The 16,649-nt window shown below is 45.2% G+C and overlaps 1 protein-coding gene across 4 annotated transcripts in view; it reads right to left on the bottom strand.

The window, feature by feature from the left end:
- Window positions 1-16,649, bottom strand: part of BCAS3 (BCAS3 microtubule associated cell migration factor) — a 460,752-nt gene that overhangs the window by 376,916 nt on the left and 67,187 nt on the right. For all 4 annotated transcript variants that reach the window (XM_081844097.1, XM_081844099.1, XM_081844096.1 and 1 more), the window contains exons 10-12: window positions 12,618-12,694; window positions 11,005-11,088; window positions 2,805-2,975 (exon numbers count right to left, since the gene is read on the bottom strand). In XM_081844097.1, the coding sequence (XP_081700223.1) occupies window positions 2,805-2,975; window positions 11,005-11,088; window positions 12,618-12,694 (332 nt within the window). The remainder of the gene's footprint in view (window positions 1-2,804; window positions 2,976-11,004; window positions 11,089-12,617; window positions 12,695-16,649) is intronic.

The following is a 16,649-nucleotide window of genomic DNA, read 5'->3' as shown; positions in this document are numbered from 1 at the left end:
AGGCACAGCACTCAAGAGTTGTGATCTGGGAGTTTAGGAGCAGGGCAAGAAGTTTGAACTGGATGGAAGCAATGAAGATGTCCCAACAAGTTTCCCCATCCCTCATTTGAAGGCGAGGTGTGGCATGCTCCCTTGCAGGAATGTCAAGTTTGCAAGCGTGTGCTCCATCGGGGTGGGATGGGTCTCCCCCATCTGCAAAGGCATTGCCTGGTTCTAGGTGACAAAGCCTGCATCCTCCTGTTCAGCCTCCCCCTTCAGATGAATAAATCCCTCCCCAGCCTGCATCCTCCTGTTCAGCCTCCCCCTTCAGATGAATAAATCCCTCCCCAGCCTCCACTCAGGCTCTCTGCTCTGCAGGAAGTTCAGAGGATAGAGCAGGCACCGTTGTTCCCCATTCCAAAATGTCTGCCTCCAACCCAGGTTCCCACCATTCCTCCTGCTCCTGCTCCGACAGTAATGCAGGGCTCATGACTGGTAAGATATAAATGCTATAAACAATAATTAATAAATCTGGTGCAGCTATCTAGGCCCTGACAGCTTCTAGGAGAGATTACTGCAATGCATGGTATTTGGAGCTGCCTGTGTTCAGAAACTTCAGATAGTTAAGCTGTGAAGCTGTTAACTGGTATAGATGCTCATGCCCCACATACTATTTCCAGATGCTACAGGCAGTGAGGTTCATTCCAAACAGTGAAGTGTGCTATCTTATGATGGGATAACTTCCTTTTTCTAGTTCATCTTTCAACCCACCCAAAAATAAAAATAAAACCTCCTCTTTTCCAATGCAGAGAAGACAGAATGTTGCATCCACTAGGCATTGTATAGGAATGGTGGGTGGGGAGGAGAGAGGTGTTCTCAGACAATAATATTAGGCAAAATAACAGAACACAAAAAGATCAGGTCAGCTGCCCATCTGCTCTCACAGTGCCTAGCCAGATGTCTTAGTGGGAAGACGGCAAACAGGACCTGAGTGCAACAGTGCTCTCCTCTCCTGCAACTTCCAACAAATTGGTATTGAGAGGCCTGCTGTCTAAGAGTTGGAGGCAGAACACAGCCATCAAGGTTGGTAGCCATGGATAGGTATATCCTCCATGAATTTGCCTAATCCTCTTTTAAAGCTATCCAAGTTGACTATCAGTGCCTCTTGTGCGAGGAAATTCCATAATTTGACTATGTGCTATGTGAAGGAGTTTTTTTTGTTGGTTCTGAATGTTTCACCATTCAGCACTGGATGGTTCCAATATCAATGCACTTTATCTATAGATACTTGCTAGAAAAAAGCTAAATGCAGCCAGTCAGATGCCCATGAGAAGTCAACAAGCAGGGCCTGAGTGCAACAGTGCTCTAGCTGCCTGCAGTTTCCAGCAACTGGTATTCAGAGGCATACTGGTCTCGAATGATGGAGGGACACCATAGCCATTGTGGCTAGATGCCATTGATGGAAGCACTGCCAGCACAGGATTTTTTTACCTACTATCAACTGGAAAATGTTGGAGGTTAGTGCAAACATTCAGGATCACTGGCAAGTTACTCCTTAGGACTCTTCTTACTCAGTATTGCAATAGTTAAAGCCTGCCAATGAGGCCCTCTAAGAAGCAACACAATCTCAACCTTTCTCTCTCTCTTAGCAGTTGCTTTGGGCCCTCGGGTGGTCCCACTCCATTACGGATTCATCATTGCAATCAGGCCATACCCACATCACACAAGTGGTCACCCCCAATCAACATCAGTGTCGGGCAATTACAAGAAAGATGCGGAGCGACACTTCACACTTGGCACTGTCAAAAATGTCACTTAGCTGAGTCCTCTTCAGCTGCATGAGAGCTGGCTTTCATTCATTCCCAATTAGCAGTTCCCGTTCAATAAATCCATTCCACCCACAAATAATCTTAGCCCCCGTGGGGGTGGGTAGGTTGGAAAACAGGGGGGAATTCAAAACAAAACAAGGCTATACTTTGCATCAGTTGTTACAAAAATCATCACATAAGCTGAGGGTTCAGGGTGGAACTAGACACAACAGTAAACACAGGGTTGCCACAGCAAACAGCCATCTCGTGTCGAGTCTTCCACTGTTGCTCCATCATGACTTGCCAGTGTTATGTCTTTGTCCTGCTGTTAGCAGTCAACAATGTGGTGAGAAAGAACCAGCGCAACTTGATGACATCACAAGCATCGTAACAAAGGTGCACCTACCTAAGCATTCCAGGAAACTCAACTTGCAGCTGATGAGGACTGATTTATTACATTTATATCCCACCCTTCCTACAAAGAAGCCCAGGGCACCAAACGCACAAACAATAAAATCTAAAAACCATTCCAACACAGAGGTAGGCTGGAAAAGCTCTCTACTTAAAAGGGGAAGGTGTTCAAGGAGGTTCCAGAAAGACGGGAGAGTGCTCTGAAAAGTAGGTGCCACCATGCTAGAGGCCTGCTACAAATATGGTGAAGAACGGGCCTCCTGGTAAGATGGTACCTGCAGGAGGCCATCACCCGCAGAATGCAGTGATCAGCTGGAGCACATAGCAACCACTCCATCTTGTCCAGTCTTCTGTGTGCAGCAGTTTTCAGGCTGTGCCCTGGGAAAGCCTGGGAGGTGGAGCAGAGGGGAGATGCTCCCAGAGGCTCCTCAGCCTGCCCTTTAGCCCTACCTTTGCTTTAGGTGGCAGCTTGGGAAGGGCAGTGAACCTCTGCACCGAAAAAGGCACCAGACTAGCTACCCATGTGCTAAAGATGAAAAGTTCCAACAGTGAAAGTTTTTAGACTCATGTTTTTATTTTGTTTTGCTCATCTGAATATGTTCTTACCTGGCCTTCTCCAACCGTCTCAGTATCGATAACCGTGACGATCCCGGGAACCAAGGGACTGCGTCGGGTATTGCTGTGAGCTAAGATTTCTTCTTCTGTCGCTCCTGATGGCAGAGTGCCTGTCAGCTGGGTCACGACTTTCCCAACCATGGTGAGCCCGGTTTTTATGGTCTATTTAAAATGAAATAAAAAGAACGGTTAACGCAAAACTCATTTTAACCGCAGCACTTGTTTTGCCTCTTGTAAGCAAGTTACACAGCAACAGCTACTTGAGAATGAAGGTGAAACCCTTTACACACTGCATTTCCTTTAAAAAGCTGCACCAAAGTAAGAAGGAATAATGCTAGAAAATGTATACATATTCACAGAACCTATTATTTAGCACACATGCTCTCTTTACACACACACACACACACACACACACACACACACACCATCTTTTCCCCTGACGGGACAGAACCTAGCTACTGCAGTTCCTCCCTGGCTGGGCTGCTGAAACTCACTCTGCACAGGCTTTCCTTTGAAGATAGGCTGTATAATTTTACTGTGATTTTATTACCGAGACTCGAGAGCAGATTATAAATAAGCAGCAGCGTCAACGTAATTGAAAAGCCAGTCTGGAAGCTGTAGCTGCTGCAGAATGCATACCTGGGAGTGGGAATAACTGAATTCAAATAGGACTTACTTCTGAGTCGGAGCGCCATTGTGAAATATGGAATTTGCTCCCACAAGATGTTGTGATGGAGGGAAAGGCTACCCATGGACACTTGCCACAATGGCTCTGTTCTCCGTCCACTGTCACAGGCCGCAGGCCTCTGAACACCAGCTGCTGGGAATCACAAGTGGGGAGGTCTGCTGCTGCACTCATGTTCTGCATTTGGGCTCCCCCCCTAGGCATCTGATTGGCCACTGCTGAGAACAGGACACTACTGGACTAGATCCAGAAGGGCTCTTCTGATGTCCTTCTATCTCAGCATATCACATCTGTTCGATTGGTGTATTCCTAAGTTCCTGCTACCAAGAGCCTTTGGCCTGATCCTGCAGCCTCCTCTTACAGTCTTCTTATGTTAAGTTCTTATAAGTTTAAGGGCCTCTGGGAGATGCAGAAATGAGACCAGAGAAAAGGAAAAACTCATATGCGAAATGACAAAATGAAGCTCCTCATTCAAATTCCAAATGGTTGTGGTGTGCAGGGAGGGGGGGAGTATTGAGGGGGGAATCAGTTCAGATGACGGACTGGAGGACAAGCCACAAATCAATTGCAACTGCTTTGTTTAGTGCTAAAAACTCAAACTGCAGTGATTAGAAAACACATTAGTGTTCATCAATTAGTAGCCGAGCATTTGGCTTGAATTATTCATGGGGAAATGACTTACACACAAGACTCTGTTAGTGTGTTGTCAGGAAAACCTCTGAAGGGGCCAACAGAACCAGGCGCCACTGTGTATCGACGGCACCGATCCAGCCAGGAAGCCCGATTAACCTCTGAGATGCCTCAGTTGATGTACTTACCCTATTAATGCTAATGGAGATGCTACCACTTTTTTAAAAAAAGAAGAAAAAGTCGGAGCCAGCCAGGCTTCATCAAGGGAAAAGTCTTTAGGTTTTTAAAGTCTTTTAGCAATAGACATATCCTGTCATTTGTGTGTCTTGGTGTCTTATCCCTCACCCCCACCTCCAACCTTTTAAAGCTCCCCCAACAAATGGGAAGGAATAAAATCCTTAAACAACTGGCATGCCAACAATTTCTTGGAAAACACACACATACACTCCAAGCAACCAGATGCAATATGCACTGCCTCAGTAGGCCTATTGACGCGATCAGCTGTCTAAGGGTAGCAACCCTAGAAATCCCCGCAGCCTCTGGTAGCATGGTGTTAGAACCAAGCTGCTTTTGTACAAGGCCTGGACTGAGAATTCATACAAGCTGCTGGGAATCGCAGGAGAGGAGAGCGATGCTGCGCTCAAGTGCTACATGTAGGCTTCTCATTGGGGCATCTGGTGAGCCACTGTGAGAACAGGACGCTGGACTAGATGGAACTTTTGCCTGATCCATCAGTCAGGATCTTCTTGCTGAGGCTTCACACTATCACTCAGCTGCCCTTTGTTGCCTAAGACACGAGTACCATCTCTGGAGGGAAGGGTATTATCACAACACCCAGTCCCATAATAAGCTGAACCCATAGGATAAAGGGGGCTCTATTATCTCAAACAGAGCAGGGGAACCTGTGGCCCTCCAGACGTTGGAGTTCTCATTAGCCCCAGTCAGCATGGCCAATGGCCAGGGATGATAGGAGATGCTTTCTGGAAACATTTGGAGGATAAGAGCTCCCACCCACTCCTAGTCTGCTCATTCGCCTCTAGTGCCCAATTATTTCCTCCGTTCCCTCTAAGGTAAGTACATGAATAAAAGCATTGGACTGAGTGAGAAGAACCAGTTTATTGGCTCTACCCTTTTAGCTCCCAGATTTATTTAACCATTTAATTCGGGCGTAGGAAACCTGTAGCTCTCCGGATGTTCCTGGATTCCAACTCGCATCAGCTTGAGTTGGAACAGCCAGTGTTCAGAGATGATGGAATATGTACTTCAACACGATCTGGAGGGCCACAGCTTCACCAGCCCTGATCTCTGATAAAAGGGGCCTAAAAAGGAACACTTTTACAACATTATTCTTCAAGGTTCTTCTACGGAACGGGGGGGGGGGGGAGATCCCTTTCCTACACACACATACACTACCGTTTTCGACAAGACATTAATCACTACCGTTTTATAATCCACAAGCGATTAAACAAACGTCTGTAATTACGAGCAGATGCAATACTCCAGGCAGCAGGAAAGGAACTGCATTATAAACGCACAGTAAATTTTACATAGAGAGAGAGATATGATATAATCAAAGAGCAGGTTAGAGAGAGAGCTTCATTTAATTTATTTATGCAGACGTAAGATGCCTTGTTACTGGAGGCATACAAGCACATCGCAGGGCATACAAGAACATTACAACTCAATCCTTTCCCCCCCACCCAAGTTTCAAATGCATTCAGTACAACCATAGACTGGAATTAAAAGGAAGCTTTTGTGACCAAGAACAGCAGCTTTGTGTCTTCTTATCTTCCTCCAGTAATATCTAGTAACTTAAAGCATGTGACATAGCACCATAATGCAAAGAGATTCGCCATCATGTTTCACAAGGTGTTGTTTGCAAAAGGCAAGGAAATATGGAGCGTGGTAACATTGGATCATATGCTTTGTTTCAATAGGCATTACTAGAGGAAGCAACAAAAGGCTACCCCTTGCCGTGGTGGCGGCCTGGTCAGGAGCTGCTGTCTGTTCCCACATCTGGCAAACAGGGTCACTGTGGCTTCTCAGGGGAGACTCAAGAACTAGCAACGACGCCCCGATCTGGCAAGCAAGGTCACTACAGCTCAGGAATGTGTCAAGCACAGCTGAACGCTCCCCTATACACACAGGGGAGAAAGGTGATTCAACGTGAGTTTAAAGGAGAACCTACAAAATTTGCACCTTCCGAAACATTATGCAAGCAGAAAAAGGCATCCTTCAAAACCTGCTCTACTCCAAATTCTGTAATGCAGTTCTTCTGCAAAGTCACATGCAAAAAAAAATAAAATGCATGTAACAGGAATGTAACATATGAAATGCATTATATTAGTGGAAATTGCTTTGCAGGTATATTAATATTGGGCAAATTTGCATACAAAATGTGTATATTAGGAGAAATTTGCATGAAAAAGCTGATGAATTTTCATGAGAATTAAAAACAATAATTCGCAAACTGATGTGGAATGTGGAGAACTGAAAAATGGAAAAATGAGAAACAGAGAGAAGTTGATTGTGTGTAAGTGGGGGGGGATGCCTGTATTGTGGCTGCTCCGCTATTATTATCTTTAAACTAACTGCTTTCTGTGAGCTACTTTAAGCATAAGGTATTTGTGGAAAACTGAGTATATAAATGAACTATGATTACTCGATTAAATATATGACCCCTGAGTAGCTTGAGTCCAGGAAACCTTAAGGACTCCCTGAGCCCTTCTATCCTGGGTTAGTCAGGGAGCCCTTGTGCAATGCTCCTAGTTGTCCCTCGTGCCACAGAAGCCTGACGGGACTCCACTAGAAGTCAGCATTTCATGTGGCTGATCTCATGCTGTGGAACACTCTTCCGTCAGAGATACTGCAGGCATCCTTGCTGTTAACCTTCAGACGTATACTAAGGACTTTTCTATGCCCACAGGCCTCTTCAGTTGTTCAGTTTTCTTTTCTAGATGAGCCACTCACTCCTGTAGTTGATTTGGTATTGCTCTGCAGTATCTTACATTGCCAACTGCCTTGACATTTTGTGTGAGTGGACAGCATGTAAATACTTCAATAAAAGAATAAATAAACCAGGGTTCCCCAAACTTGGGTCACAAGCTGTTTTTGGACTACAACTCCCATCATCCCTTACTAGCAAGACCAGCAGTCAGGGATGATGGGAATTGTAGTCCAAAAACAGCTGGATACCCAACTTTGGGAAATCCTGAAATAAACAAATAAATGAAGAAATAGCTTCAAAGGGGGATAACTCAAACTCAGGGAGAACAAGGCTATCCATGACTACTAGTCCTACTGGCTATGTTCCACTTCCAGTACTGGAGGCGGAATGCCTCTGAAAAACAGTTGCTCAGAATCGCAAGTGGGGAGAGTTGCTGTTGCTGCCATCAGGCTCCCCATAGGCATCAGGTTGGCCACTGTGAGAACAGGATGCTGCGTTAGATGGGCCAGTGTCTTGACCCAGGATGCGCTTCTTTTGTTCACACATGCTCACACAGTGAGCCTTTCAGTGGGGTTGCATCAGAGTGCAGAAGTGCTAAGTTTTGATCCAGACAAGGGTACAAGTAGGGAGGGCACTGTCCCACTTTGATCCTGCCTCTGGGCTTCACACAGGAATCATTTGGCCACTATGAGAACAGGTTGGTGGATTAGATGGGCCCTTGGCTCAATCCAGAAAGACTTTTATTATGTTCCTACATGGCCAGAAGGTTGGCAGAAGATAACTTGCATTGGATGTCACCCATGCATTTTATGAATTGTAATATTTTAACGTATTGTGGTATTTTGAACTTGTTGCAGGAGTGGTGCATAGGCTCTAGTAGGGACGGCTGATTTTCTCCCCCCCTTTGGTAATCTTTAACCTTTCCCATGCCATATCAGCTGTCCTCCTGATCCATTAGTGCTAATGGCCAGGCTCTCACATAAGCTGTTAGTATTCATTAAGGAGTTATCAAGTAACGAGAGAAAGCAGATGCCCGGGTGTTTTTGTTGGGGGAGGGTGTTTGAGGGTGGGGAGTGTCAAATCATTTCTGCCAGCTTGGGATTTAAAAGACACAAAGAGAGAAGTGACTACAGATGTTATTGAGTGACATGGAAACCTGGGTGTGTAGATTTGCTGTTTGACATTCAGAAGAACATCCTTCTTTTAGCCTGTCACATCGTCAACGGAAATAAACGTAAAAGGACTTCTGTTAAAAATGCTGATAACATAACACCACTGTGCATTTAAAAAAAACAACAGATTTTATTTATATATTTTTAAAATGTCTGGTTTCCCATTAATGTGATGCCATGTTGTGGCATTATAGCATGACAGCTGGCTTTGAGAAGTGGCTAACACTAAGTTCCTGGTTTCAATCTCCCCTCCACCATGAGCCACCAAAACTGGCAGTTGGGGTGGCTGAACCTGTAGATTTCATATTTTCTCAAATATTATGTTCAGTTTTCCACACTTCCAAATCAGTTTGCATTAAACAAAAAAACAAAAAACAGTGTGCATGAAAATTCACCAACACCTATGTGGAAATTTCTCCTAACATCATTTTTGTAGGCAGTTTTTCCTAACGTACACATTTCTGCAAAGTAATTTCCCCTAATATAATGCATTTTGGTATGCTGATTTCTCTAATGTAAGCATTTTTATATCACCCCAGTATTTGCATTTTTGGACACATTGTTTGACTGCAGGACGGCATTGCAAAATTCACAGAAGTGCCAATTTCAAAAGATGGCTGTGGTTCGTTTCAGGTACGGTTTCGGTAAGTGTGAATTAGGTGAACTTTGCCTTTAAATGTGAACTGCATTGAATTTCTCCTCCATCTCTAGTCAGAAGTAGTGAGGAAGAGTTTGAATTTGATATCCCGCTTTATCACTACCCAAAGGAGTCTCAAAGCGGCTAACATTCTCCTTTCCCTTCCTCACCCACAACAAACACTCTGTGAGGTGAGTGAGGCTGAGAGACTTCAAAGAAGTGTGAGTGGCCCAAGGTCACCCAGCAGCTGCATGTGGAGGAGCGGAGACGCAAACCCGGTTCCCCAGATTATGAGTCTACCGCTCTTAACCACTACACCGCACTGCCTCCTGGCTTTCCCCAGAACTGCTCCTGGGTTTCTCCAGAAACTGGGACAAAATGAGAATATGCTTTCACAATTCCTATTCTGCTGGAACTCAGGGAAGGGTAAAGGGTAACAGCCTCTGGAAGCACTTTGAGGCTTCTGAGCGTCTCCCAGCCTAGAAGCTGAATTCTCCCCTCCCTGAATACTCTCGTCATAGGGCATGGAGGAAAGGAAGAGGAATGGGAAAATAAAGCTAGGCTACCAAAAGGGGGGGGATTGTACTCAGTGGTAGAGCATCTTTTCTGCATCCAGAAGGTCCCAGGTTCAATCGTCAGCATCTGCAGGTAGGACTGGGAGATGCCCCTTGTCTGAAACCCTGGAGGGCTGCCAGTCAGTGTGGGCAATGCTGTGCTAGATGGTCCAATGGTGTGATTCAGAATAAGGCAGCTTCCTATGTTCCTAATACCCAGCTGATCCATCTGTTCCTGCTTCACTGGATGGCAGCTAAGGCACCCTTATTTAAACATGCAAGTGGCAATCTAAAAATGAATAGTTTTGTTGTTGTTTTAAAGAATAGCCAAGTATATATGACAGTGTGATGCTGCTGATAAAATTAAGAAAGGGAAACAAAGATACTGCTTTTCCTTCCCAGTAATAGTGAAGAACTTGACAGACTGCAAAAGTTCAACACAATATCCCCACCCACAACTCATAGGAAGCAAGGTCCACATTTGCCCTGAGCAATACAAAACCTGTGATTTTTCTCCCCATTTATCCGTGGCTCCATTGGCATTGGCAGTCATCATTATGGGACACACATTTCTTTTCCTTTTTAAGGTTTTATTTGTTTTTCCTAAGGAAATTGCATGACCTCTGCCTCCCTTTGTGGGTTTCTCTGGAGTTGTTGTTTTGTTGAGGTCAGCCAGGCCTCTCCAATTGAAAACTCCCTTTCTGATCCCTCTTCTTCAAAACCACCATGTTTTCTCTCACAAAGTGAGAAGCTGGCAAGTTATAATCAGTAGAGCCTGCGAGAGCCAAGCATTTGCTGACCAACACTGCAATTTTGTTTTTGTTGTTAGTGAAAACAGAATGTACATAGGAATGCACATATTTCACAGCACTAGGGTGCAGCAATCGGTGCAGATGGATTTCGTATTCTTTAAACTTTCATATTCTTTAAACCAAGTTGCTAGTCCCTATGACAGTAAAAATTCTTACATTCTCTGTCAACATTTACACTTCTTTATTTACACTTGTTCATTACTATATCCCACCCTTCCTCCAAGGAGCTCAGAGTGGCTTACACGACTCCCTCACCCCATTTCATCCCCACAAGAACCCCGTGTGATAACAGCCTGAGAGCTGCTTTACCCAGTGAACTTCATGGGTGACCAGATTGGCAGGTAGGGGATGACCTTGTGTTATCCACCAAACAAGCCTTTGACATAAGTTATTATCAGAGTTCAAGGACACAGTCCAGCCAGGCAAAAACACTCAAGGAGGATGTGAAGAAGGATCAGTGAGGGGTATGTCCTGGAGAGACATCCAAGGGCCAGACAGAAAAGTTCTGGGGGCCACCTTTGGCCTCTGGGCCTGATGTTCCTCACTCCTGGGCTACAGCAAGTTTCAGTATTTTTAAAAGAAGTTTCAGAATCTGTTTCTGGGGCGGAGTGGACTGTTGCTCTTGTATATTTGTTTTATCCTATGCACCATTCTGAAAACCTGATCTGCGCTTTTTTAAAAAAGTTTCAAATCCATCAATTAAAATGAAAAACGACGACACGAGCCCAACCCCAGTGGCTGCTGACATACTCACTTTGGCTGCACTGATGACTGTGGCAGTGTACGACTGGATGTTGTCTCCGCAGGCCCCACCCCGAGACTGATGGCACCGGATCAGCTGAGAAGCAAGAGGGAGAGCGCCAGTGTCACTCCTAGTCAACTGCAAAGTCAATTCTGACACGTTTAGATGCCTCTTGCGGGCGTAGGATCCTTCTCTGGACTCCTCTTTTCATACAGATCGCACAAAAACAAACAGCGCCCAAAACCTCAAGAAACTGTTAACGTTTTTCTTCTCTCTCCCCCTTTTAAAATAATCTTTTGGGTGCCACCCAGACTGTCAGGTACTCTGCCTTTTATATGTGTGTTTATTGTGTGTACACACACACAATAACTTTAGAATGGGGAAATTGGTGAGAGGGAAAAGATACAAAGCTGGCAGCCCTCTCACAACATAAACTGAGTGCCTATAAGTGAGACTCAGATCCATGACAACTTGAAGCCGTTGGCATGCCAAGGACAGAAGGGTACCACATATTCTGAAATATAGATATTTTTAAGGTTTAGAAAGGGTAAGCTTGTGAAAAAGCACCATATAGCTAAAAAGATATTTTGATTTAACAGGGGATTGGGCAGGAAAAGCAAGTTGGGTTGAAGCATTGACTCATTTGCACTGAGCTCGCACAGTTCCTTACATGGCCAAAATGGCTCCGTCCACATACAAGAGGAAAGCACCAGCAGGAATCCCAAGGAAATATTGGCGGAAGAGGGAATAAATCCTTCTAAAACAGCCCAATGAGGACTGAGAGTGCACAGCAGCCATGGAGTCATGGCTGATTGTTGGAGGAGGGCTAGAATGGAAAGGGGGAGGAGAGAATGGAATGAAGCAGCTGGAAACCTGAACAGGAGCACCCTGCCACGCTGCAGCATTTTGTTGCAGATCCCACTTTTATCTCCTGTTTGTATAACCTAATTATAAGGAGCTTCCTTACAACCATGAACAGATATGCCTCTATAATTATTTGTCACTAGCAAAATGCCTATTATTTTATGGCAGGCCAGGGATGGGTGAGTTTTTCCATGTATGTTCTCCTTGCATTTATTATGTGAAGGCTAGGGTTGCCACATTGCAAAAAGTGAAAAGTGAGCTTTTTAAAACTTTACCCAAAGTTCTTGAGCTTCAAAATTGCAAAGAAATGACATTTTTGAACTTTTTCTAAGGAAAATTGGCAAAAACGACACTGCCGACATGGGTTGCCATACATCTGGATTTTCCCAGGCATTTTGCAGATTTCCGCCCGGACACTGCTTCCTACTGCATGTCCTACAGTATTTCTGGGAAATTCTGGATGTATAGCAACCCTAGAAGGCATTTGGCACCATATCCAATGGAAACAAAAGCACACACGTCTTCATCCTGTTACCTTTCCCCCTCTCTCCCCATCTTTCCATCGCTTGACTTCCTCGCCGTGGAAATGTAGACTGTAAGCTCCTTAGGTCACAAAGCACCACGCACGCCGATAGCACAATAAATCATAATTATGATAGCAAGGGAACCACTAGGAGGCTTAACATCCTTGCCAACGTTCCTGCAATTACAGAACTTTAGTAAATGTACCTAAATGTACCTTTAAGCATTTGAGTTCTTACCTTATTTTCTGCATAAGCCAGCCACCGGCTTCCTAGAGCTATGGGGTTCATGTTTGGCCCTGGGCAAGGATAGCAGCCTGTTGGGGGGGAAAGGAACACTGAGAATACTGGAACAGACTTTCTTATGAACAACAAAATACAGGGGGAACCAGAAGCTGCATGGGTGTTTATCTCAGTTTCCTTTTTCCACTGGAAAACTTGAGCTTAAACGAAGGTATAGCCACAAAGTTTCCCATTATAAAGGATGCTGCATTAGTTCAAGAATGAGGAACCTGTGCCTGCACCATAGCTATTGCTGGACTCCAGTTCCCAACAGCCCCAGCTAGTGCTTCTGTTTCTGGCCCTGCCCAATCCTGGCATGAAGCCCTTGGAAGGTTACCCAGAAGGAAATGCGGCCTTCAGGCAGAAAAAGAAGTTTCCCATTCTTGCTGTAGTTAAACATGGCAGTCACTGGACTCCAGGATTTGGTATAATTCATGCAACTTGATCAACACAAATTGTGTTATTCTGTCCCATGAACAGAATGGCGCAAGGTGATGGGCTGCATCCAACTAAGTTTTACTCAGAGGAGACCCAGCTGAAATTAATTTGCCTAAGTTAGTCATGCCCATTACTTTCAACGGGTCTACTCTGAGTATAACTAATACTGGACACAGCCTTCTCTTTTTCCATGTACGACCCCTACCCAGTATTCAAGCTTTCATAACTTCAAGGCTTGTCAAAGCATTGGGATCAGTTCTGCTCCAGACCCACTGAGTAACTTCCCATCAGGCTTCCCAGTAGGCTATCAAGGCTGTTTAAAAAAATGGTGGGTCATTTAGCCTGCTTTACTTGCTCAGAGGAATAGCAGTCGTCATCATAAAGCCTTTCAGATTTGTACATTTGGGGAGGTGGGGGGAGCACTGATTTGCTTCAAGGAGGTCTGAAGCCACAGACTGTCTCCAGTTTGGACTGTCCTATATATCATTACATTGGCCCCGCATAAGCTTAAAGGGACATTTGACCCATCCTCTCAATAGGCAAGGAAAACTGATACACTGTTAAAGTGACTTATACCCTCTTTACCCCAAACAGAACAAGGGGAAGAGGGGAGAGATACTTTTATACAATTCCCTTCTTGCCATATCCATTTTATATGGCTTTTAAAATATATGCCAATGACATCTATCATTCTCTTCATCTTGTCCCACTTAGATTGGTTTTGGGTTTCTTGAAAAAGCCTTTTCAGTAGACTGTTCTCTTCCATCCCTTCTAATGAACATGTCGGTGGGCTGGTTTCTCTTTTTCAAAAGAAATAAAAATAACTGTCTGCCTCTTCCCAGCCCAGTGGGTACTCAACACTTCTTGATCGCCCAACCATGGTCAAGAGAGCAAGAGCACCCAGAAGACTTCTAACCCCCTCTCCTATCACAAAGGAACCACCTCTTGTAGCAAACCATGGTTAGCATTATGTCTACATCTGGGGGGTGGGGTTAACTTCAACATCTGAGAATTGGGTGTTTGAAGGCATGAATTTAAGGAACAGGACAAGGTTAGGTCCATAATTTCAATAGGTCTACTCTGGGTAACACTTGGTTGAATACAATCTGTGGATAATGTATCACTATATGGTTATTAGTCATGAAATTGCGAGGAACGTGTGTATGCAGAGGCAGCCTACACCAAATGCTGGAGGAGGCACAAGCAATAGCAGAAGGCATCACCCTCACACATGACTTGAAAGCTCCCAGAGGCATCTGGCTGGTTGTTGCTGAAGACAGAATGCTGAACTAGTTACTGAACTATCTCCTAGCCACAATGGCCAGGTTCTGCCTCCACGGGAGTATGTATGTCTCTAAATACTTGGTTCTGCCCCCAACATAATGCCTGCCCTCCTAAAATAAATCCTGGCTACGCCCATGCAGCAGGGCTATTCTGATGTCATACTCATGCTCTTAGGCTCATGCCTAGTGCTGAGCTCAGGTGCACTGGACTATTCATTCCAGCATTCTGTGGTTTCAGGGAGACGTCATTCCTAATGGTGCTAATTTGATATCCTTTTCACTGGAAGCTGAAAATGAGACCTGTGCCCCACCACCAAGCTGCAGGAGCTCAGTAGACTGAGCATGGGTGAAGGCAAGCAGCTTCTATGAACTGTCTGGCTGCAAAGCATGTGCTCTGCCACCGAGCTGTGGCCCCTTAAGATGTCGGGTGCGCCCACAGAACTACTAATAAACTCCACCAAACTACTATAGTTAATCAAATCACATGAACATTAAGAAGAAAGAGAAAGAAAGAAAGAAAGAAAGAAAGAAAGAAAGAAAGAAAGAAAGAAAGAACTATGCACACAGAGGCACATCAACATGTTCAAGATCAAAGGTCTTTATGCTCTCCCCATAAGGCGCCACCACCCTGCATCAGCCAGATAATCCAACCAAAATGGGAACAGATCAAGACAAACAGAGGTGTAGAATGGGAACAGGGTAAATAAAGGATAGGAGGGGACGCTTTTGTTGCATGACACTGTTTATTCCCAGGAGACAGAAAAAAAACAAATTGCCGAATCCTTTCAACTAATATTTTGTTTGTTCCTCCAAAAAGAAAGGGATAAATTAAACTTGTTTATAAAGACTATGAAGTAATATAGCTTGCAAATGTGTTTACAGAATCCCCTTGGAGATGAAAAGCTGTATAGAAATGCCACCACTCTCCCAGAGCCGTCGCATCTTCCATTGTTCTGAAGACTTCCTCTTGTTTAGATCTGCCCTTGACCTCCTCCCCAAGGCCTCCAACCCGAACCCTGCCAAGAGGAGACCCTTAATTCCTGGTGCAGTTTTGGCAAGAGCATTATGAGAACCAGACGAAGCCAAAGTCTAAGAGACTTCATCCAAACATTCTCCTGAACACCCAGCCACCCTTATCTAGCCCCAAGATTATCTACTTGGCTCATCAGGGTCTCAGGCAGACAGTCTTTCTCAGCCCTGCCAATTAGAATCCTTGGGGCTGGAGACTCCAGGGACTATTGGCCCCCAGGGACTTTCTTGTGCCTTAGACCACCACTACCCCAGTAGCATTCTCCCCCACCCCCCATAATATTGTCTTTGGGGGTGGTGCATTAAAGCAAACCCCTGTCTTCTTCCTTTTCAGCCTCTTATAACTCCTCTTCTCCCTAAGCAGGGGTGGGGAACCCTTTTTCAGCCAGAGGGCCACTTCCCCTTGTGAGCAGGTTCCCTGGGGCCACATGCCAGTGGTGAGCAGGGCCAGAGGTGGGCTGGGCAATGGCTGCAACTCTTACTGTAGCAAGCTACTGTGCAGCAAGGCCAGATGGCTGTGGCCTAGGAGGGCGATGGTGTATAGGGAGTCTTGGGGTAGAGATGGAGAGGCCTGGAACATCACTATCAGCTCCCAAGTCTGAGAGTCCTCACCAGGGGTGCCAATTTTAGTAAAATATTGGCAGAGCCCAGGTGAGTCCTGCCCTGCACAATCACATAATGTGGCACACACACAGACATGCATGCATGCACGCGCACGCACGCGCACACACACACCATTTGAATGGGAATTCCTCTCAACTTTGTGGGGGGCTGGCCCCCTCAAATATTTTATTGGAGAGCCAAAGCAACCTTGGCCCCTAGGGGTTGGGTCCTACAGTCCTCACCACTTACCTAAGAGGCTAGACACATCATAAAAGAAGCGGAGCAGAGAGAGATCTGTTTGAGAATCCCCTTCAGGGGAGCCCCAAAGTCTGCAAGAGTACTTAAAAAAATAAAAATAAAGTCTAAGGAGGGCAAACAATAGCAAAATGGCTCAAAGAGGACTGAGCACATGCAACAGCTGTGGAACTGTCAGGGTTCACTGAAAGCAACCCTGAACAGGAGGACTCCTGCTATGATGTAAGGATGCACTGTAACTTTTTGTTACAGGTCCATTGGTCAGGTCCACTGGTCAGACACCATACATTTAAGGCATATTTACACCTACCTCCCAAAGAATCCTGGGAGTTTACCTCCAGAGCTACCCTTAACGAACTACAGTTCCCATGTTTCCTTGAGG

The sequence above is a fragment of the Podarcis erhardii genome, assembly GCF_964252035.2.
Source record: "Podarcis erhardii genome assembly, chromosome: 16".
NCBI classification, from domain to species: Eukaryota; Metazoa; Chordata; class Lepidosauria; order Squamata; family Lacertidae; genus Podarcis; species Podarcis erhardii.
This window is presented reverse-complemented; position numbering and strand designations above follow the sequence as displayed.